The 22,760-nt window shown below is 41.4% G+C and overlaps 1 protein-coding gene across 17 annotated transcripts in view; it reads right to left on the bottom strand.

Moving 5' to 3' along the window:
• The window catches only part of nrxn3b (neurexin 3b), a 269,160-nt gene that overhangs the window by 28,135 nt on the left and 218,265 nt on the right, over window positions 1-22,760 (bottom strand). For 15 of the 17 annotated variants that reach the window (XR_011239244.1, XR_011239243.1, XM_069514506.1 and 12 more), the window contains 3 exons: window positions 14,930-15,101; window positions 5,727-5,816; window positions 3,781-4,091 (listed from right to left, as the gene is read on the bottom strand). Coding sequence is in view for 15 of the 17 variants with exons in the window: in XM_069514506.1 (XP_069370607.1) it covers window positions 3,781-4,091; window positions 5,727-5,816; window positions 14,930-15,101 (573 nt within the window). In the remaining 2 variants the exon portion in view is untranslated. The remainder of the gene's footprint in view (window positions 1-3,780; window positions 4,092-5,726; window positions 5,817-14,929; window positions 15,102-22,760) is intronic. The other 2 variants (XM_069514505.1, XM_069514504.1) reach the window with 1 other exon arrangement.

Raw genomic sequence — 22,760 nt, forward strand, 5'->3', positions numbered from 1 at the left:
ACTATTTAATACAGTATTGATAATGATGGGTTCAAATAACGTAATAACTTGTAACTACTTTTGTTCTGTATGACATTTTCAGTTTAGCTTCTCATGATAAAGAAAGTATCAAAAACAATCAGGGGCAGATCCAGAGGTGGCTCCAGGGGGCATTGGCTCCAGTTAAAATCTGATCGGCTCATGAGTTGCCCCTGTTTTGTCCTTTTTTTTTTATAAATAAACACTTGCTCTCAATATCAAAAATAAATATGACAATCTGCCCTCAAAAAATGACTTAAATGTACACCTTCAGGGATGGTGCATCAATGTTGGACATATAAAGGCTCCTTTATGGTCCCTGATTTGAATAAATCCAAGAGCCAGCACTGCATACAATAGTATAATATAATAAATCTTGCCATTACATTAGCAGTTCAGTGTGTACTAATTATCATGGCTATATACAGTGCATGGAGAAGGATTGATGGCTGGCTACTTAGCATTCGTCACCCCCCTCTGTGACACATGATCAAAGAAACGTCCCTGCTGCTAACTGGATGAAACACAGACCTGTGACTCGGCGGTGGGTGTGATCTTCATAAGGAGGCAGCTTGTTGACATGTCTCACACCAGGTCTCAGACCATTTATAATATTCATAAAGAAAAGGATATGATGAGCCAACTCATTACAGCTGCTGTCACAGTGGGTTTGAAAATCACCAGCACTGTCAGACAGCAGCAGACTTCATTTAATGGAAAAAGCAGATGACAAAATGCTCTGTGTGGCTGATGAACCTTCTGTGACTGAAAACCTCTCAATACTTCCCGAGTAAACACCGACACATTCGACTGATTCTGTCTGAGCTGATATAGACAACCATCGTAATTACTTTTCATTGTTATGACTTTTCTCTTTAAGCAGAATTTTTTAAGATAAATAATCTAAAAACTTGGCTGAAGTATAATATTGACGAGAAAACAATGAAAGTTGAAAAACACATCTAGTTATCAGATATTAACAGTTTATCTACTAATTAACAATGCGTGGATGTAGCTCAGTTATGTCCTTACAAGGACCTGGACCTGTTTTAAAAAAAAACAAAAGCCAATTAACCTGTGTTTTTCAAAAGCCATAAAATAATCTAAAAGCTCATCAAAGTCTGGTTTAGGAACTTTCAGAAAAAATCTATCCAGATCTTTAAAAGGATTGATGCCGCACAAAGTTAAAAATTGTATTATTTTGTAATGCAAAAAGGAAACTTACAATACAGTGCTTTGAGTAAATACTAAATATACTCTATGTAGAGTCCTGAGTCAATTACTACTTAAAAAAACAAACAAACAATATTTTAACTAGTATATATAAATTTAGTTTAAGCTTGTTTTTTCACTTGGATATTTCTGTTACATGTGTTCAAATTAAATCAAGTCTCACAAGTTTTTAACATTTAAAATGTAAAAACATTAAATCCCAACTTATCTTCAATATAATCACCAAAAATATACACAAACATCATTAATTAGTCTGTGATCTGAGCCGAAATCTAATCTCGAAAACATTGAAACCCCTTTTTTCTTGTCAAGGCTAATCTTGATTCCCTCGGCTGACTGCATGACCCACAGACGTGCTAAGTAACACGGTGACGGAGAGCGAAAGGGAGAGTGAAAGAAAAGGAAACATGTCTATCGTGTTGGCTCGTCCCTGTGGAGCTATCATTAATTAAGCGTGAGATTGGTTCTCTCCACTTCCCAGCCCTGCCTCTCTTTCCGTTGATCCTGAGAGGGTGAGGGATTCACCACTTCTCACCTCGAAAAAAGAAACAGCTAGTGTTGCAAAAGTGGACGAAAAATAGATGTGTGAGAAGAGACCAAAACAGACACCGTTTTGGTCAACGCATCCACACATCCTACCCACCACAGAGCTGCACGTGTGCTCAAACCTAGCACCGTGTCAGATGCCTATAGCTCTCTTTCAGTGGTGCAATACATCACTAATGATAGCTCGACTCCCTTTACTCCCTTTACTCCCCTACCCAGAGGGGTGGAGAAATCTGACAAACCGGTACGGGCCCTCTCCTTACCTCTCACACCACAGCATTTGACAGCCAACCAGGGAACTGTAAAATTAAAGGCCTTGGCAAATGAAATTCTGTGACACCGCGGTGTGAATCAAGGCAGACGCTGCCATGGGAGCTTGTGGAAGAAGAATGAACAAGGCGTGCTCTCAGAAGGAACACAAAAGTAAAGTGAAAAGTTGAAAGCTAAAGTGACGGCAAGAAAAAAAAAAACCCTACATTTTATTGGTAAGTTAGGAAAGTGCACAATCTTGCATCTAACAGCCGCATCCTGGGTATTGACAAAAGAGGTATCACTTCATCATTTCACCTTGGAAAAAGGAGAGTGCTTCATATAAAAGCTCTTCATCGCACACAGAACTTTATTGACTTCCTTTGATATTAATAGCCTATGACACTAAATGCCATTTTCCCAGAGATGCTATGTTTTTTCTTATCTATTGTGACCTTGTTGATGGTGGCGGAGATGGCGGTGTAACGTATCCCAGCTCAGTCATCATTATCCCAGATTACTCATCTCTTAGCATAGACGGAGTGGATATGAAGCGCTTTACTTTAGCTCCAGACCTTCAAACCCCACATATGAAGGCTTGACACCAGGTCTTAAGTGGCTTTCTAACAGCTTCAACTCTGGCCTCCCCACATCTGCTCTTACAGTAAAGAGACATTTAAGTGTCAGCACTGACATGAGGGGCCATCATCACTGCATGCCAGGCAATATGTTGTTGGGGTGAAGAGGCTTATTTGAGTTCCCCCTTTGTTGTCCACTGACCAACCTCTCCTCCGCCCAGACTCACCCCTGAGGGAGAGTTACTGCTTTAATATGAACAACCAATGGTTCAATTTGTCCTCTGAGTGTCAAAGGACTGCTCGGCGTGATTACTTTCTTGGCACAGCAATGACATTCATTGGCTTGGACTCAGTACATATTAGAGGAAGGCCTCTGTTAGGCCAGATTGGGAGAGTGACAGATCAAGACAGACAGAGACAGAAACAGAGAGACGGACAATCAGAGAGAAAGCAAGAGAGAGAGCGAGAGAGAGAGAAGCAGCAAGGTCAGCTTTGTACACCTCAATGAACGGCAGCCGTTCAATCCTCAATAGAATGAGAAATACAGTATCCTGACCTTGAGTGAGTTAGTAGTGGAAAAAGCAGCGCAGCTCCAATCCGCCCACACTCAATCACAAAAACACATAAAAGACTGGCTTTTGTTTCCTTTTGACATTTCACTTTAAACCTGATTATCAAGGAAACGAAACATTCAGAGCACAGATAGCCATGCTTCACACAACTCCAAGGCTGCAGCTAGAGTATCCAAATCTCCTGCGAGGGAAAAATCACCTTAATGCCACACACTGTGGTGAACAGTGGATGTGACTGTGCATTCATGTGTTCATCGAAAGATCCCATCACCTGAGTTTTGAAGTTATTACAACTTTGGAAAAACATGGGCGCTGTTTATATTAAATAGGAGATATGATATGATATGATATGATATACGTTTCTTCCCTGTTTGAATGTTTTTTTTTAAGTATTGGAACACTGAAAGGGTCAAATACTTCAACTGTTAACTTCAGACTTTGAGTTGAATAACACAGCAATGAACAATACAAACACAAACACACTTGAACTTGTGCTCTTTGCGATTTGATATTTTCACCCATTACCCCTCTTCCAATCATACACAAACTTCCTTTGTATCCATTCACGTAAATTGCTGCTGTACCTGAATGGTGGGTGGTGAGCGCTGTTTCCTGGTGGTCGTGGTGGACAGGGTGGTGGTGGTCTCAATGAAGGTGGTGGACATCTCCGGCGGCACTGAGGTGGTGGTGCGAGCCGCGCCCCGGCTGGTCGGCACGTCGCCTACCAGCCGCACGCTGCCGTTCACCTTGATGTTGACGTGGCCCTCTGCAGCCATGTTGAGCACTTTGAGGCCATTGTAGTACAGGCCAGAGAGCTGACCCTGGTAGGGCCGCTTGCGGTCGTTTCCGCCGATAGAGATAGTGGCCTGGGTGTTGAAGATCGTCAGCTGCCGGCCTGATGTGGGACGGAGGAGAGAGTATTAATATGTGTATGAGGCAGGATGAAGGGATCATGTGATGTGAGAGATGAAGCTGCCACTATGTAACTTGTACCACTTTTATAAGGGACTACACTTTGCAATATTAATGCAGTATAAACATTAAACTATCAATTCCCACCAACCAAAAACTCTCTGTTCTTTTAAATGACTGCAGCTACTGTATATGCACTGTTATCTACAGCAGGAAGGCTTTTTCTCTTGATATACAAGGAAAAGCAGCACTGACAGAGACTACTAATGCTGAAAACAACAGCAGCATTATCAGAGGGGAGCGAACACATGCAGGTGTGAAAAAAACTATTTGAAAAATGAGCTGGAACATGTTGCGCAGAAACTCCTAATATTCTGTGGACAAAACAGTGGACGCATGCGGTAAAATGATTAACAAATATGTATCCAGGCTTTGGCATATTATGATAAAGTACGAGCAATACACACTCACTACCTGTCGTGATGAATTTCATTAGGAGAAGCCTAAATATTGTTGTCAGAACACACTGCTCATGCATTAATTATGAAATGAAAATACGGGAAACTTTCACAATACAGGAATCATAATTAAAAATCTCATTGTATAATTTACGGACATGTAGCTCTGCAACCCTGCTACATTGGCGGCTTCCGCACAATTATAATACATAATACATCAGGCATGGAATGACAGGGACAGGAAGCTCATATCACAGAAGTGAAAAATGAAATAGCATGTGTGGAGTCATGCATGCAGCAGTAATGGGATTCTTCAGACCTGTCTGTGTTTAAACGGTTGTTAAAGGGACTTTATAATCAGGTTAAGATGTTTATGTGCAATAAACTTTAAATGCAGTTTATAATGGTATTATGTTGAATAAGAAAATTTTAATACAAACAGAAAAAAAGACAGAAGAGGGAGAGCAGACTTTTAAAACCCCGCAAATGTTTTAAACACAAACGAGGTGCTGACTCGATAATCTCAGTGATGGAAACGCACATCTCTCTCAGGGCGCAGTGCACTCTGGCACGGCTCACTGTGACGCTTTGCCGTCAAAAAGGCTCCAATTAGCTCTCCATCAGCAAACAAGTGAGGGTTTTATAGAGTGTGATGTGTATAACTGCAGTCAGGTAAATTACAACAGGGAAAAGTACCTGCTGTTTGGAAAGTTTTCAGGGGGATATGCCCGCTGATTAGTTTGTTCTCAAACATTGCAGAGGATTTGAGCCAAGGGAGTTAATTCTCCTCTCAAAACATTTGGCCTACTGTTGCAGCATAGATAATGACTTCTCCTCGACAATTTTGCACAAAAGATTAGCAGCACTTGATACGTAAAAATCTCATTGCTGCGCTGTTTATAAAAATCTCTTCCCAGTCCCTTTAACTGGACACAATGAGTTAACAAAAAATAAAGAACCATGATGAAGACCAAAAGGGGGAAGAAGTAGAGAGAAAACAAAGGAAAGTACAAAAAGAAAAAAAGCGGTTTTCTGTTTTACTTGTTTTTTAAATGGTTTAAGGGATGGTTATTCATTCTCAGAGGTTGAAAAGGGAACAAGCCGATGAGATGACAGAAATTGAAAAAGAAAAACATTCTAGAAGTGCGATAAAGATTTACCTTTCTCCTGAAGCCAATCTTCTACTGGCCGGGTATATTTGAACGGGATTTTCTTATTTGCCATTTGATAGCGCTCAATGTCGCTGTTGCCTTTAAAGTTTGAGAATTTAACAAACAGCTTGAAACAGTTGGCAACAGCAACAGACATCACACATTTATACAGTAGGTTTATGATGAGTTTTATCTTTGTTTAGAAATATTTATAGAAGCTTTATGATGATTATTTTTTAGTTTAAATTGTTTAAAATTCACATTTATAAAGCACACTCCACACGAATATGTAAGAGAATATCTATGGATTAAAAGCACAGCACATTTCCATAGAAGTCAAGGAAACAACACACTGCATAAGTAACCTGCAACAATAGTTAAAAACACAGGAAATACATCAGAGTCTACACATATTACTGCTCATATTTCATTGTAAAGACAAGAGAAGGGCAATCAAGTGGTTAAAAAGTTAGACATGTATTAAGTGCCTTTCTCTGAAGCACATTGGAGGTAATTTATGTGTGCTAATTCTTCCCACTGGACACCACCCGCTTTTACATTTCAAGGGCCAAGGGATGATTTGGTTTAGTAGCTCATTTGGCGGAAAGGAGCCGTGCAGCCAGTTTGCAGGGAAAGGACGGCAATGTGAAAGGAGGAAGTGGTAATTTGAGGTACTGCGGACCTACTGGGAGAGGAGTCCCATAGTGACACAGATTTGAAGAAGACAATGCATACAAATGAGATCATTACTGACGTGGTGGGAGGCCTTTCGGGTAAAGAAGTGCTTAGCCCCAGACACTTTCCCTCTTCCGAGAATACAGCTAACGTATTCCAGGTATATTGGAATTAAAGATAATAGAGCAGCTTTTACAGGAAAAGGTTGTGTGTGTATCATTTCTAGCATGATAGAATTTTTCGTTGCATACGTGCCAGGATGACAATCACAGGAGCATTTCCTCTGAAAGCCACCGTATGTCTGTCAATGCTGAGAATTGAGAAGTGCAGCTGTGCCTTGAAACACTGAGGTACAACAAAAGAGTGAAGCCTGTATAGAATTATGAATGACACCATGATGTCGCTCAGTACCCTGGTGGGGAGACATTTGGAAGGAAAAAAGAAGGCATCGGTATGTCAACATTTATAACACAACTGAAAGGGCAAGGCTTCTTAATTGTGAGAAAGGGCCTCCTGGAAAAGTGTCTGTGCTTTGATATCACCAGCTCATTGCTACACCCAGAAGCATTGTATTCATGCCTGGTACCATTGCTCAGTTTTTTGCCAAGTTTTAAGTTCACAGTTTTTACCTGCTTATAAAAAAAAAACAATTTTATGAATCCATAAATTCAGCCACTTACGCTACAAAGTAATTAGACAAATCATAAGCTTGTCTCAATATCCTCCGCTTTTCGGATCCTGTTGTTCCTTTATACCTCGTCGTATTTAGGGAGAAACCAGCCAAGTGCTCAATTTGCATCCAGCTGAGAAGGAGCGTGGCTGAAGCTGCAAGGGAGCCCAAGGAGCTAAAGGACCTTGTCTGCAGTGGGCCAGCAGGTTAATCAGCAACTAGCAGGACTCCCTCCCCATTCCTCTGATCTCAAGCAGGTTTTAGGGGGATGCCAAATATACTCTGCTCTGGACAAGGGCCACAGAGGGAGGTGTGATGGTTGTATGTGAAACCAGAGAACAGACAGAAAGGTTAGGAGTTTGGCGAGAGTGGATCAAGGACTGGGGCGGGGATAAGAGAGGTGGGAGGACAAGCAGCATCTTCAAAACATCACAGGACAGTTTTCACTTTCTGACCAATTGCAGGAAGTTGAGACTGCATTAAACAATAGAAGGAGAAAAGGAACCTTAATGGTATGTCAAAATACTGCCCAGGTTCTCAGGATTTCCTATAGTCTTCGCCCCTGACAATATAATGTAATGTTTGAACTGGATGACAAGGACTTTTACTCAAAATGTTCTTTTTTTAAAATATTTATGTACTCTTTAAAAATACCCTTTGTTCACAAAAGTTAGCAAATACAATAGCCAAGCCAATCAGACAGCCACGCAGGTTTGTCTACAAACAAATCAATGCCAGGTATAAGTAGATGCAATCCACTGATGACAACAACAAGTATATGTATAATAAAATTCTTGAGTGCGCACCCTAAATTGCAATGTGATACCAAAACTAACTGCATCAAATATAAACAAATACTGTACATGACACTTGGTTTGAACTTACAGGTGTGAGAACGCCCTTTAATGTCCCAACTTTAGGTCTCAGGTTGTTATCTAGCTGGAGTGAAGTCATATCTGACACTGAGAGAAGGAGGTATAGTCTTGCTGGGCATTACTAATGGCGTGGTCTCAGGTATAGGTCTTACATTGTTCTGGGTGATTAATGAGGTGACAGTCCCCCTGTAATGAATACACCACAAGCTAATTGTTCAACTAATGAGAAAAATCTCTCTAGTTTGTCAATTTGATATTACATTTCTCCAGGTGACTTAGGAATGGATGACCTTGCCAATGAAAGCACTATTGTTTATTATGAAATCCCTCTGCCTTCAAGGTTTTTTTTTTTTAAAGCAGAGTGGACAAACGTTTTTTCAAAGATTTTTCATCAACCGTTCAGTTTACTGGAGAAAAGAGGAAAGGGTACTTTAGTGCCATTATGGGCTTGCTGTTTTGTCACCATCACAGAGCCCGTGTTACTGGAACTAAAACTCGTATTTCAGTTTTTATGCCTTGATTTCACTAGTGCACAAAATAGTTGGTGCTTTATATGTAAAAATTGGCTTTCTGTTTTACTTTTAACGTATGTCTATTTTTATTAATCACAGACAATCTAATTTCTCTTTTCTTAATATTTTGCCAAACAAAAATGTTCATTCATCAATTATCCACATACAAAAGTCTTAAACGTCCATGAAATGCTTTTTTAATTCACTTATAGCAATTAAATGGATTTTGAAACAACATTTGCTTCTTTAACGATAAAACAAACCATTGCTCATTCCAATACACCCAAGGCTTTGGCAGCCACAGACTTATTTGCTCTCTTGTGACCATAGGCCGCTTACAATAATGGATGACACGTCTGCACAACCTCCAACTATCCAGAAATGAAGCCAAAATATCCTGGATATGAACAATGTCATCCTACGCTTTTGGAGTCAGAGTCTGCGGAAATTTCCATTTTTGCCTGCAGTCTTTTCACTCGTCATGTAGCTTTGTCCAACAATCAGAATTCAGCAATATTTAAATGAAAATTTGTGTCAGAAAAATCTGATAAAACCTCACTGAAGCATGTCCTGATAAAGCTGGACTGGCTGAGTGTTTTCGTTTTGTAACAAACTTTATCGAATGTACAAATCTTTGCTGAACTCTACAATTAATCTTCTCTGAGAATTTTAGTCAAGTGATTTACTGCAAACCTGTTTAACACTTTAAAAAAAGGGCTGTATGTTTCTGACTGATGCAGCCTCTTTTTGACAGGTCTTTGTGTTTGTATACAATTTTCATTCTTTAAGCCCAAATGCATAGCTCCTCCATTTTTGTCCCACAGCCAAAACAACGTCTAAATGTGTCCCCTTTGGTGGCAGCCATTCAGACAACACACTGGCACGGCCACAGTCATCTGCTGGTTGGTCGCTTCATTTCATTTTAGTTTACTTGCCAGACTTATCTCACTGGGGCTCCATCACAGGGCCGGTGCTGAGAGTGCATCAAAACTGTGAAAATGGCCACCGTGACACACTCCTGGCATTCTCTCCATTTGGGGATAAGTATATTTCACATAACACGGGCCTGTCCAAAAATCATCATCCCACAGCCCAGCTCCATAGCTAGCAGTTGCATTCTCTGGTTATGAGTATCCTGCACCACCCACCTCCTCTCCAATCTACACCTGACTTTCATCCCTGACTCCCCTCTTCCCTGTCTCTCTCTGGCTTTTCTTCCCATCTCCTCAGGTTTCTCTCTCTTCTCCCTTTTTCTGAAGCCCACCATCCATCTAACTGCTCCGCTACTACATCTGCTGCAGGCTATTCTCTTTTTCTCTTGTCTCCCTCCAGTGCAATCAGCTCGCAACTCTTCTTGGTTAAATCAAGCTTCTTCAGCTACAATCACAATTCTGGTATGATTTATGTACTTCCCCATTCTCTTCTATCCCTTCCTCTGCTTTTACCCATCTGTCGGTTTATATGTCAGCTTTTTCTCCCTTTTGTCTACTTATTCCAGTCATCTACTCCATTAAATGCTTTTGTATTCCCTGGGTGGCTGCATTTCTATTCTATTCACCCATGTCCCTCTGTTTCTCCTCCGTACTTTTCCTCTATCCTACTTCTATTCTCCCTCAGACGTCAGACAAAGCCAGAGAGTAAATTCATCATTTATCAGGTCGCTCTGAAATTTATGGTGTTGAAAGAATGAATTAGACTCGCGGCTTCTACTCTCAGTTTAGTCTGAGTTCTGAGAGGGACACAGATTGTGTCTTAGATAGGGCTAATCATGTTTGGCCCCGGGGACGCGTGGGGATTTATCTCGCTCCCGAGGAATTGTTTTGTCTGTATTTCAAAACAAAGATTGGCAGATATTTCAGCACTCCCGTTTCAGGTTGTGGAAATCGTATATCAGTGTGCGCGTGGATGAAAGTCTTTGTATGTTTGAGAGCATGTGTGAGTCAGAAAATGAACACAGGCCCTTTCTCCTTATGACCAACCCTCTTTTATCCACCGCAAAGGATGGAACACGCACATAAACACATTTTCCCCGAGGCACAAGCAGAGTAGTTAGGCTAATGGTCATTCATCTGAGACAGCGCCTGAACCTCAGCCAGCTCTGGCAAAGTGTGATGCACAATTTCTGCCCGGCTCGGTCCAGTAATTCTTTAATTCAAAGATTCAAACTCACTCAAAAAGATCATGTAATCCAAAATCAAAGAGTACAGGGATTCGGGTGTTATATAAGGAAACTGGAACCCTCTCACTAAACAAAGACAAGCCCCTGCAGTAATGTGGGTTGTCACAAAAGTACACAGGATTGTAGAAGAGATGCACAGTCCTGATGAGCACTGACTGGAAAAGGATGAGAACCGCGGATGAAAAAGGAATTTGGGGACAAAAAAAGAATGGAGATCTGAGAGGGCAATGTTGGAGGAAGATAATAATTAGAGAGGGAAAGACAAAGCCGTGAACACACATACACACACTCAACACGTGTAAGCTGCAGGAGCCTGATGGAAACACTGCTTTATGGGATCAGTGTGGGTACATTGTTGTCTAGAAGAATGGGGCTGTGAGGCACAAAGATCCTCTACGGTCTTATTTCTCGATATTTCCAGCAAGAAAATGCACAATTTGTATTTTTGTTAAAAATCACTCTGAATAGTTAAATTACCAAACAATAAAAATACATAAACATTTAAAGTATTGTGGGCTGGTTGGCATCGTTGGTTCTTGGATCTTAATCACTTGTCATCCTTAGTTGTAAAAAAGATCATTTCGATGACCTAACAGTATTTTTTGTAGCTTTGGTATCATTTTGTCCGCTATGATTCTACAGTTTAGTGCAAACCAGTAGAGCTCTGTTCCACATATTCCACTACAGATGCATGTGTGTCCAGTTTTCGTTGATACTTTGACTGTGTGGTGGTGTTGTACTGCACTACATGATATCAAAATGTCTCCCTGATACCTTTCCCCTCCTCATGGTTGTAAATGAGGTGGCACATAAAACATAAAATCGTGGTATGATGCAAACTACAACCCCTTTTGATTTATGCCTGTATTGTTGTATTTTCTTGCATTAGATGTTACAGATGTACCTAATAAAGTGGCTGGTTGTATGGGTACAACAGGTGTACCTTTGCTGAAGTGCAATCTTTAAAAGTTTCTCAAAAGCCTGCTGCTGAGACATCCTGCACAACTCTGACCCAGAATGTGCAGGCTGCTCTGCACCAAGAAATGTGGCTCAAGGAGATGTTGCTCATTGTACAAACTGAAAGAAAACATCTGCTCAATCCCAACTCAAAGAATGGATTCTAAATAACATAGCAGGTTCTTTTCTTAGGCTCAGTGTGATGCACATTCTTAATGGCCAAACCCTTGCTGGCATTAGTGCCTGAGACCTGTCTGGCTAAGTGTCTGTGTTCTTCACAATGACCGACTTGCTCTTGTCACTTTCCTTTGTTCCTAACACGACAGCAGGTACTGTTAAATGACAAGTTAGTTTTCAGTTGTCTGCCAGCCCTTCTGTTAAGTTTAATTTCCTTTTCCCTTGTCTCAGATATATTTTATTTTGAAATTATTACATTAGAAACTGATATCATGTAAAATATGAAAGAAACAAGAAAGGGATTTAGTGAGATTATCTATTACATCATTTTAAACCCCTGAAATGTTGGTGATAATCTCTTAATGCAAAAAGAGGAAACGTTACACAACTAAGGCAAGTATATTACCTAGATAGTAGGTCTGTAAAATGCAATGATGCTTATATGGACAGTTTTAAAAATAGCTTTACTGATGACCTCTTCCTTATTATTGTGGTTTATTTTGAATATACAATATCATCTGACAGCTCATGTGTCTTCACTTTCTTGATATTTCTTCTGAACATAGATGTCAGCAAATTACCAGCAATCACATTGCTTTCATAATTGTTAATAGTGAAATAAATTAGATATGGCCCAAAGTTGTAATATTACAATTATCCTTTAAGAAGTCATTTATGGATATTCATCAATCCATTATCTATACTGCTTATCCTTTGAGAGGAAGCTGGAGCCAATCCTAGTAGTTAGCCTATCGCAGGGATGACATATAGAGACAAACCATTCACACTCACATTCATACCTACGGGCAATTTTGAGTTTTAAATTAAGCTAAGCTGCATGTCTTTGGACTGTGGGAAGAGTATCCAGAGAAACCCACACTGATATGGCGTGAACGTGCAAACGACACACAGAAAGACCCTTGCTGCTAAAGAATCTTCCCAAAAGTTGCTCAAAACCCTCCTGCTGCCTCTTAAAGCAGCTCCTCACCACACACATCTATCCATCGTGCGCCAACTTTGCAAACACTACAGTTAAGGCGTCCAATTTACACTCCACGGGCTATTTTGCAAGCAGCTCTGACTGACAAGCAATCCAGCAACACCTTTGTCTTCACCTATTCCCTTCCACAGAAAGGGGGCATGCCCAGATCCGGTAACTGTTTATTGAACGACCTGAGAGCTTTGTGGCAGCTGCTGCCTTCAAGTTAAAGCGTTAGGAGTGTGAGAAAGAAGTCAATGAGTCTGCACCCTGACATGTAATTACTCATGAGATGACAACGCCTTTACAAGGGAGGGAGGGCATAAAGAGAAAAAAAAAAATCAATCATCGTTGAATTACTATCACTGAGTGTCCTGCAAATTACCTGTGCAGAAGAGAAAAAGAAATTACCGCGCATTCGATCCCCTGACCTCAACTGCTTTCCAAGACAATGGCAGTCAGACAGAAAAGGGAAAAAACCTCAAAGGGATCACTTTGAAAGAATCCAAATAAAAAAAGCAGGAGCCCTCACTGTTGCGCATTGCTTAGACTGAGACGCAAACTGAATGGCCATTTAGCAATGATTTCTAAATGGACGCGGGCATTCGATTCTAGATATTTAGTGGCTTATTGATAGGAGGTTGAGAAAACAACCATTCAATGCTGATGGTAGAAGGTAATGACAGAGCAAAATTACCAGCCATTAAAGATGGAGAATACCTCAATTCTTGGCTGAGAGCTTGAGGAAGATGAAAAAAGTGTTTCTGTGACTGATCACAGTCACGGTTGTCTGAAGTGAGTTCAAATCTGTGCGTGACGGAGACGTCGCTCGCGTAAATGCGTGTGCCACATGTTATGAAGTTCCTCAGTATTTTCCAGCATTACCGTGGCAGAAACGCAGTTATGAAACCTGTCTGACTTTATCTGGTCAAAGAAAAGCGAAAGACCGCCAACGGCAAAAGAAAGCCAGAGACAGAAGAGATTAGCATCACCTGTGCTGGCACTGAACCAAACCAAGACAGCGTGCCAGGTCACGCCAGGAGAGGATGCTGTCCTGTCCTCATCGAAGGCATGCAACTAGGGGCTGTAGGGCTGCTGAGACATAGGGCTCAGAAGTGAAAGAGATCAAATCCTATTTGTTTGCTCCTTACCATTGGGCAGCATCAGCAGTTTTTCTTCTTTTTTTTAGCTAGAGATGCAGAGTTGTATTTCCAGACCTGACATGTTTCCGTTCACGTTAGCTCCACATCTGGTAACTTAACACTACTTAATCTTCAACACTGACTATTTGTTATACATGTGTTTCTGTCCAATTATGTCCTGCTGCTATGCTGCAATTGTACCTTGGAGATCAATGAAGTCTCATATTATCTTTTGTCACCCGAACTTCTCCTTGCCTCAACAGCCACTTTGTGCCAATGTTGCTTCCCTGTGCATCTGCTGTGTTAGACTAAGTGAAATTGAAAAGTAGTTAATAACAAACAAGGAAACAAAGGTGGTCTCTCCTCAGCTGCCTGACGAGGAGGCACAGATATCAAAGAGCAAGGACAGCCAACTCAATTTAATGGACTGTTAAATAAAGGTAGGGAAGATTTCTTTTTCCTTTTAAGTTCCTTCTCTCTCTTACTCTTTGTTCACTCTCTCACTCAGCTCGCTGAGTGGCACATCTCTGTTCCAAACAAGGCGACTGCCTGAGTCTCCAAATGGAGCAGGTTCTGTTTGATGACCCCATTTGTATTCTGCTGCTGTGCTGCTTCTGCTGACCTGGGGATGAGAGATACAGGCAGGCAGCAGCTTTATCTGGCCAACAGGCCACCCTTGGTTCCTGCCTCTGTCCTCCTCTTGCTCGCCCACTGACCGAATGCCTCTTGGTGCCTTTCAATCCCCTTTCTGCAACGAACTGGCCAGATGTTGCACAGTTAATGCCTCTTGCAAGACAAAAGATTCGTGCTTGGTGTGCTCCCACTCCTGTGGAGTCAGGTTTGAGGGCATGAGAGAACTGTTTTTGTGGAATAATTTGCAACGGGAGCATAGCGAACACATGCCTCTTAGAAAGGGAACGTTTTAGCAAGTTTGTCTTCTTGGACCTTGATTCAAGATAAAACCAGGTGGTGTCCAGTGTTTTTAAGACTGTGATTCTATTCAAACTATTGAATTTCAACAGACAAAGGATAGAGAAGGACAGTACCTGAGGGAAAGTGCTCATTGATGGGCCAGTTATCCACCTGCAAGGTGGCATTGCCCCCATTCCTGGTGAATCGCACCAAGTGATATTTGCCATCATTTACCGCCGTGGTTGTCTCCTTCACACTGATGTCCGACGTCCCGATGTTGAAAGTTACACTTACTTTGCCTTGCTCCTGGAAAAAAGACAAAAAGAAGAAGAGCAAATTAAATTTTATGACCTTTTACTATGCAAAAACTCCACCTTCATGTATTACTGTGCAGTAGTGAAATAATTACACTATTCTATCTGTAAAAACTTCAATAAAGCTGCTTGGATGAATGCCCTCTGCTTGTACTGATGGTGAACTACTCTGAGAACCTGAGGATGCTAGCATGCTACACTTCATTATACCACTGTAATGTGATGAAAATAGGCTGCCACAAGAGATTGTAATGATGAGTAATGCTCCCTGCTGCCTGTCACTGCAAAACTGGCAGGACGGATCCTGATTCCGCTGCGGTCCTTACCATCCATATGAACACCAGTTTTGTTTAGCTCCCGCAGCTAAACCAGTTATACCATGTCCATAAATTATGATGACTCCCCATCATTTCCTGACTCCTCTCCCATCGACCCCACTAATTTTCATGAGCTGCCAGCGTGTTTTATTGTGACTGTTTGCGTATTCATGGGCGTGTAGGCGTTAAAAGCAAGAGGTTTTAGAGCAGAGGCAGGGCTTGGGTGAGTGGCGAGCTGTGTTTTCTGTGTCATTTGTTTTAATCCCCCACAGGGAATCTCTCTGTGTAATTACCTACTTTAGAAGCTCGGAGGAGAGGGACGTTTCTCATAACAAAACCAAAATTAGGAAGTCTTGCACAGGGGGCAGAAACATATTGTTAATTGATCAGCTGAAACACTGGCCCTGTATGGCTGACTGTTTGAACGTAGACCTTGACAAAGTCAAGCTAAATTCAATGGTGCTCGCCGGCACAAAAGGCAAAGAAAGAGTGCAACACTCAAACCTGCTGACCTCTACTGAATGTTACAGCCTCTTAATACTGTGGAGGAGCACTTAATAAGGCCAACCTATACTTAACTCAGCCCCTCGTTCTTTTACAATCTCAAATGTACTCCAAGTTGAAGAATATAATATTATAGTATACCACTAGATTATTAAAGAAAGCTGCAGCCTACAGTAATAAATGAAATGTGTCATTTTACTTGTACCTGCATGTTCTTGCACTTTTAGTTTTGATCTGCAGCACCACATTTGCTGAGTAAGTTTATTCTGCATTTTTGCTGTATTCATAAAAGTAAAAAAAATCAAATCACATCAACGAGGGACAAATATTATCTTTTAAATCAGGTTTGTTCCTGCATTTTTACCTTTTAAGGAGGGCACCTAGAAAAGAAAAAGCACAGGTCTCTTTCCAGTCCTCTAAATAAGGAACCTTTTTTGTTTCTTAGCATTTCGAGCACTGCATTCCTCTCTTGATTTAAACAAGTGTGACCCCACCACAGGAAATATTTTTTGCAGTTTTTAAGGAAAGTAGAAAGTTGGCCAAAGAATGCTGTGGAACGACTTTGTGTGAAACATTTCAACGACTATGCATGCTGCAGTTACCTCAACAAATCCTTTTAACTGCCAATGCGATCAGAGAACTTGCACCGTATTCAACACCTGAGTCACGCTTTTAGTTAAAAACATCCCTTTGTCTCATAAAAACACATATAGGCACCGCATCCATCGCATTACAGTGTGCACACACTGTAATGTGATGGACGACAGAGTGCCTCTCCCTAATAATAAAAAAAGAAAAATGAAAATAGAGTGTCACCATAGACATGAGAAAGCCATCTCCTAAAAGCCCGAGGTAGAGCTTGGAGTGGGAGTCTGACGAGCAGAATATCTGTATGCACACTTACCATCCCTGTCTGAGATGCTGTAAATGGTCTCTTAATTTAAGTAGCTGTCATTAAAACTAAGAGCAACATACAAACACGTAAAAAAAGAGTGTGTGCACAAGCGAAGAGATGCACATACTGTTTATCTTGCAGCAAATACACATGATCCACACACCTAGTCAGGCTAAGGTAAGCGTACGTATGAATATGCTGATGATTTAATGTGACAAGGTGATGTTCAGTGTGTGTGTTGTACCGTGAAAAATACTACTAAAGCATCCTGGCCCTTCTGACTAATGACAGGACCTTTCCATGGTATGAAAAAAAAACATGTCTGAGGGGCCGAGCGCGTACAAAACACAGAGACACATCAGCTGTAGTACATCCACTGTGACCTTCAGAGGCTCTGGCAGCCCCGGCTCTCCAGTGTAGTCGCATCAAAGCCACATCACCGACCCACTAATACCTACAAACAAAGACAGATCATCACCCGCTGGCCCAGGTACAAAACAAACAGCAAAACACAACAATTGTACACCTCTGTAACCGTCGCCTCCGGGCAGTGTGCAGAGAGGAAACTGTGTGCAGTACCGCTCCGCAACGGCAAACCTCTCCCTCTCTCTCCCCTCCTTCCTCTGCACTACTCCTGTTGTCCAGCTACCCTCCTGCCTCCACCACCACCCGCACGTCCACACACCCCCCACCACGGCAATGTTTGATTGACAGATCCAATTACGTTTTTTATTGGCCTGTCGCTCGCGAGGCGGGAAGGCACTTCATTGTCTCCTGAGCAAAGGGGGAAAAATGGCTATTGTTCTCTTAGTGGAAAAGATGATGGCCACAATTCCGGGCGTAAACAAATGATGCGCGGAGAATCACTTCCAAGCTTACACACACTCGAGTACAAACAGACGTCGAAACACACACACACACGCAACAAAGTCACAGAGTGTAACCTTGCACTAAAGAACGTCTGTTTTAAAGTGTCACACGGCAAAAAACAAAACAACCAGTTGCTCAAAATAACTCTCAACAAACCAGAAAGAAAAACTATAGATCATAAAGCGTTAATTTGTTGATATGCTAAAGCCCTTTCATCATCTAGCATCCACCCACACTCTCTATTTAACGCCAATAACGAGCAGCCACTGCTTTACGGCTCCAGGAATAGAATGAGATTAGTTTGTTTGTGTGTCACTTAAGTGTACAGTATGTGTGGGCATGTTGTGTTCACGCTCTGTGCAACTAAGACTAATAAATGTAATTCCAGCAAGCAGCGCACACACACCCCTTCCCCCCGCCCTGCTGCGAGGTGGCCTGGGCTTGGCACGAGTTCCTCCGGCGGGCCCACGTGACTCAGCACACACTGACATCAGTAATCAGGCCCACCGCAATCCAATTCAGGGGCCGATCAATGCCTCCAACACACAGCGCACCCCAGGCAGAGTGAAAGAAAGAGAATCACTCAAAGCTGTGGTGGGCGATCCTGCAGACAGCCATCACAGCCCTTGGCAGGCAGCTGCTGTAAAGGGCATGAGCCGCTCACTATGGACCCCATCCCCAGCTCACTGAACGGTCATTCTGTTGAGCCACAGGCCCCAGACAGATATGTAAATTTGGGAGCCATTTTATGAAGGTGAAATGGGTAGAATTAGCACATTTAGCTCTGCTGGGGAGAAGAAAAAAAAGAGAACAGAAGAGGTATGGAGACAGAGAATAATGAACCGATGTATGTAGACATGTGCCAGATATCCTCTTTAAGAAGATGTGCATCAAAAGCACTTTAAGGTCAAAGAACGATATTAAAGTGGGAGTTTTTCCCCCTCAAAAGGTATTGCATTGCAATCAAACCTTGATTGAAATCTGGTCCGGGCAAAGAGCAGTTGTAGTGGGATGACTCCAGTGGGTCTATATTAAGTCTCAGTTGGGAGGGAGGAGGATCTGATATCAAGAATGTGAACATGTCCCAGGGTGGGAGTTTAGGTTACATATCCACCCTTTCATCTGTGCTCAAGTTAGCTGTTGCGGTCAGGGGGCATCAAAACTGGATCATGGAGGCAGTAGCAGTAGAATCAATACAGTGGAGAAGCTAGGACAATGTAAGACGCGCTGGATTGATGCACCTGGCCTTCACACTGCCAAAACCATTCATCGTCAGTAATTGACAGAGATAAGTCATAGACGACGCAGTGATTTGTAGCTGTCTGTTCTTGTGCGTATCAGACTCCAGAGTCAGAAATTTGCTAAAGGTTAGAAAGTGTTCAGGAGAGGTCTCTCTCTTTGTGTGTGTGTGTGTGTGTGTGTGTGTGTGTGTGTGTGTGTGTGTGTGTGTGCTGGCCCTAGTGAAAGTCATTTCTTCATGTATAGAATGTACTGACAACTCGACAGGCCCTGGGCATGGCAGGGACTTGACATATTTTTTTGTGGCCTTGAAATTGAAACTGAAAACATGATCGGTGATACTGAAGGCCTTAAAAACTGAGAGAATAAATTACTAAGTGATGGTAGTAGTACTTCAGCTTTTTCAGGAAATAACCTTTTCCAAAATATGAAACTACAAAGTTAAGACCGGTTTTAAAGAGGACTTTACCACAGGGCAGGTTGTTGTTTTCATGGGATTTGTTGACCATAAGAAGAACATACATCACAAGCAGCATCCTTTAATTTGTGGTCTTTCACTGAATTACGGACACTGTCAGGAAGTTTAGTTTTGTTAATAATTCTACTACTACTACTACAAATTAAAAATAACAATTGTTTGATTTTATAATTTATTCACAAACACAGGTTATTTGCCTGTTTTTATTGGATGTAATGTTTAGTAATGTTATGGTATGTATAATTTTCACATTGTTAATTATATAAGTTGACAGCAGATACATGTTAGCTTATATAGCTAACTCAGGCTCAGTATTTTGTCTGTTGATTAATGAGCAATGAAATAATGATAACAAATAAAAAAAATAAAAAATCATATATCTCATAACCTGGGCCAATAAATGAAAACCCTCTGTATGGTTGATATCACATCCTTGAATACACTGATTAAATTATGTGTACTGTATCTCATGGACTTTAAAAATTAAAGTCATTTAATTCTTTAAAAAAGGGGATTAAAGTCTTAAAAAGGAGGCTGCTATTTTAATGTCATGAATAAAGCACAATTTGATATACACGCAGCTGCTCGTCTGCAGTGCTGCTGACAGATCACAAAAAGAGTCTCATTATGTAAAGATATACTCTAGTGGGACTGAATAAAACACAGTTTTATGTTCTCATATTAGAAGCAGAGGTGGCAGAGTTCAGGGTTCTCGGCTTTGCACAGTGACAGCCTTAATGCACTATTAAAATAAACATTCGACTGAAAGCTGTGAAACTCCATCAATCATTAATTTGCTCAAACGTTCATTCAGACATTCATAATCGGCTGCGGAGATGTTGTGAGAGGTGATGTGGGAGGATACATGGCGCAGAGGCCTGGTGCCTCTGAAATATTGATCACACCTAAAAGAACCCAGAGGTCTAACTCATACTATACTTCACACCTGAGAGAGCCAGGAACAGCTTCATCGAGTCGACAGGAACAAAATGGCTTCCACCTTGCTCTACTTAGTGCTACTGTAGGTAATTGCCGTGTTAATACCATTGAGTCCATTAGCCAGTTGGTTAATGCCCAGGAGTGGTAGCTGGTGTTAGCACAGACAGAAGAGGAAGAGTCATTGCATTTTTAATATAAACACAAGCAGCAGCGTTTGCCGGGGAGGGTAATGGCTTTGACTCCTGCGCTCGGGCTCAATGTCAAACTCTGAGCCCCGCTCTTTGATCCTCTGCCGCAGAATATGAATCGCACAGGGTCGGCCTTATCAATTATTTACACCCACTCTTTCTCTATTTCCTGTTTGTCCGCTCTTGTGGCTGTAACTTGCTCTGACACTAATGGCGGACGGCCTGGTGAAAACATTTATCAATGTTACCGCAGAGTCCTCTCCAGTTCTGTATTATCACTTTCAACCTTTTGGAACTTGGAGTACTGACACTGCACTGATCCTAATCATCACTACTTTAGTACTTCGGTTACTTTACTGCATGTGTCTCGGCTGCACTGTCTCAGTAAAGTCACTGTCCCTGAAATTACCTTTGGCTGCTGCGCTGCTGTCAAACCTCTATCTAATTCTGAGCATTAAAGACAGTGATAAACATCTTTGTAACATTTTGCACGAAAATGTTTGAAAACGCTATCAGGTCATCAGGACGGTGAAGTCATCCTCTTTGAATTTGTTTGATGTATTATTTAATATATCGACAAAAATGAAAATCTATCAGGCCGATATAGTCTCAATCATTTAAATACTTAAAAAAACATTTTTTTACTTTCTTATTAATCGTAGATATTTTTAATATTTACATTTCTCTTTAGGCCTGTTTTTATATCTCACTCTCATAATTTCACTCTACTCTTCAAAAGTATGCACCCTCCCTGTTATCTCACATACATATTATATGAGCATGCAGCAAATAAAACCCTTGAATCTCAAATTTATTTACTTAGTTTTTTGCTCAGAGGGAATAATTGTGCATTTGAGTGCAGATGTTTAAGCTATTCATTCACATTACTGTAAAAAGTATGGCTGCTACTACAAGCAGTATCCATTTCTCACCTTCTATATAATTACGCCCCCTCCTTACATAAAAAAATATAAAACCACAGATCACTCTGTGATTTATATTCCCCCATAAAAAATACCATTTAGAGATAGTGTTGACCCATCTCTATTTGTGGTCAGAGTACAACACCACTGAAGTAATTATTATGTGCACTCCGTAACGACATGCTTGCTAAACCACAGTAGCGTGGTAAAAACGTCAGCCATGAATTTTCATCTGCCTGACCTGCTGTTCCACTCCTTCATCTGCACCCTCACAAAGGGTGCACTGGCCATGGAATCAGGCCGTATGCAAAAGTATCAGGCTTCAGTCGCCTGTACAGTCACAGTCACACCCACACACCCACCCACCCACACACCCACACACACACACACACACACACACACACACACGCTCTCAACATTGCCATGACCTTACTCATGCTCTGCCTGGACTGATGTTGTGCAACAGCTGTTAAGATGGTGCTGGGCATAAATCTTAAGTTTGACTTCATTTACTCGCTGCGGTTACAGATTTGATTCCATTAATTCAGTGTAGCTTCGCTCCAGCGTCCATTAAAGGAAAAGCAGGTTTTGTGTGACCTCACACTGCGCCGCGTGGCACCACATGGTCCTCACGTGCCAGGGGGCTCATTTGGGGGAAAAAAAGAGCCAATGAATGGGATTTGTGCTAGATGGAATAATATGCTGCGAAAGTCCATTAGGGACCAGGCTAATGAAATTGAAACAGCTTGGTGATCAAATTAGAATCTGTTCGGCAGATATTTAATTTAATGTGCTGCTGAATTTGATCACTTTCTATTTGGTAGCCCAAGAATGAAACAGCAGCCAATAAATCAAGTGGGGACACATTTCATCCTACAACCTCACCTTTCCAATGTCTGCATGGGCAATAAAAGGTCTATACCTATGTGCAACATTTCCAGAAACTCAACAGAATAAAACAAGAAAAGAGATATATGTCACAAAAAAAATCACAAAGAGACTTTATCTTTGACCTTTCAGTTTTGTCATAGAGAATACCTTCAGTCACAACCGCTCACATCACTGCAGCTGCTCGGTGAAGAGTCACGGGGTGAAATTATTTGAATAGACACAAAGAAGATTTCAGTTTGTTTGAAGAGCTGCCCTTTGTATTGTGCACGCTCCCCTTACTATGCCTGGGCTAATATGCAAAGCAAAACCACACTGGGAGACAGGGAACGAGAGAGGGTAAAAATACAGGAGAAAAAAAAAAGAGAGGTAGCTATCACAGGTAGCTGCACATCAAACCAATTAACAAA

Source organism: Paralichthys olivaceus, chromosome 19 (genome assembly GCF_024713975.1).
Source record: "Paralichthys olivaceus isolate ysfri-2021 chromosome 19, ASM2471397v2, whole genome shotgun sequence".
NCBI lineage: Eukaryota > Metazoa > Chordata > Actinopteri > Pleuronectiformes > Paralichthyidae > Paralichthys > Paralichthys olivaceus.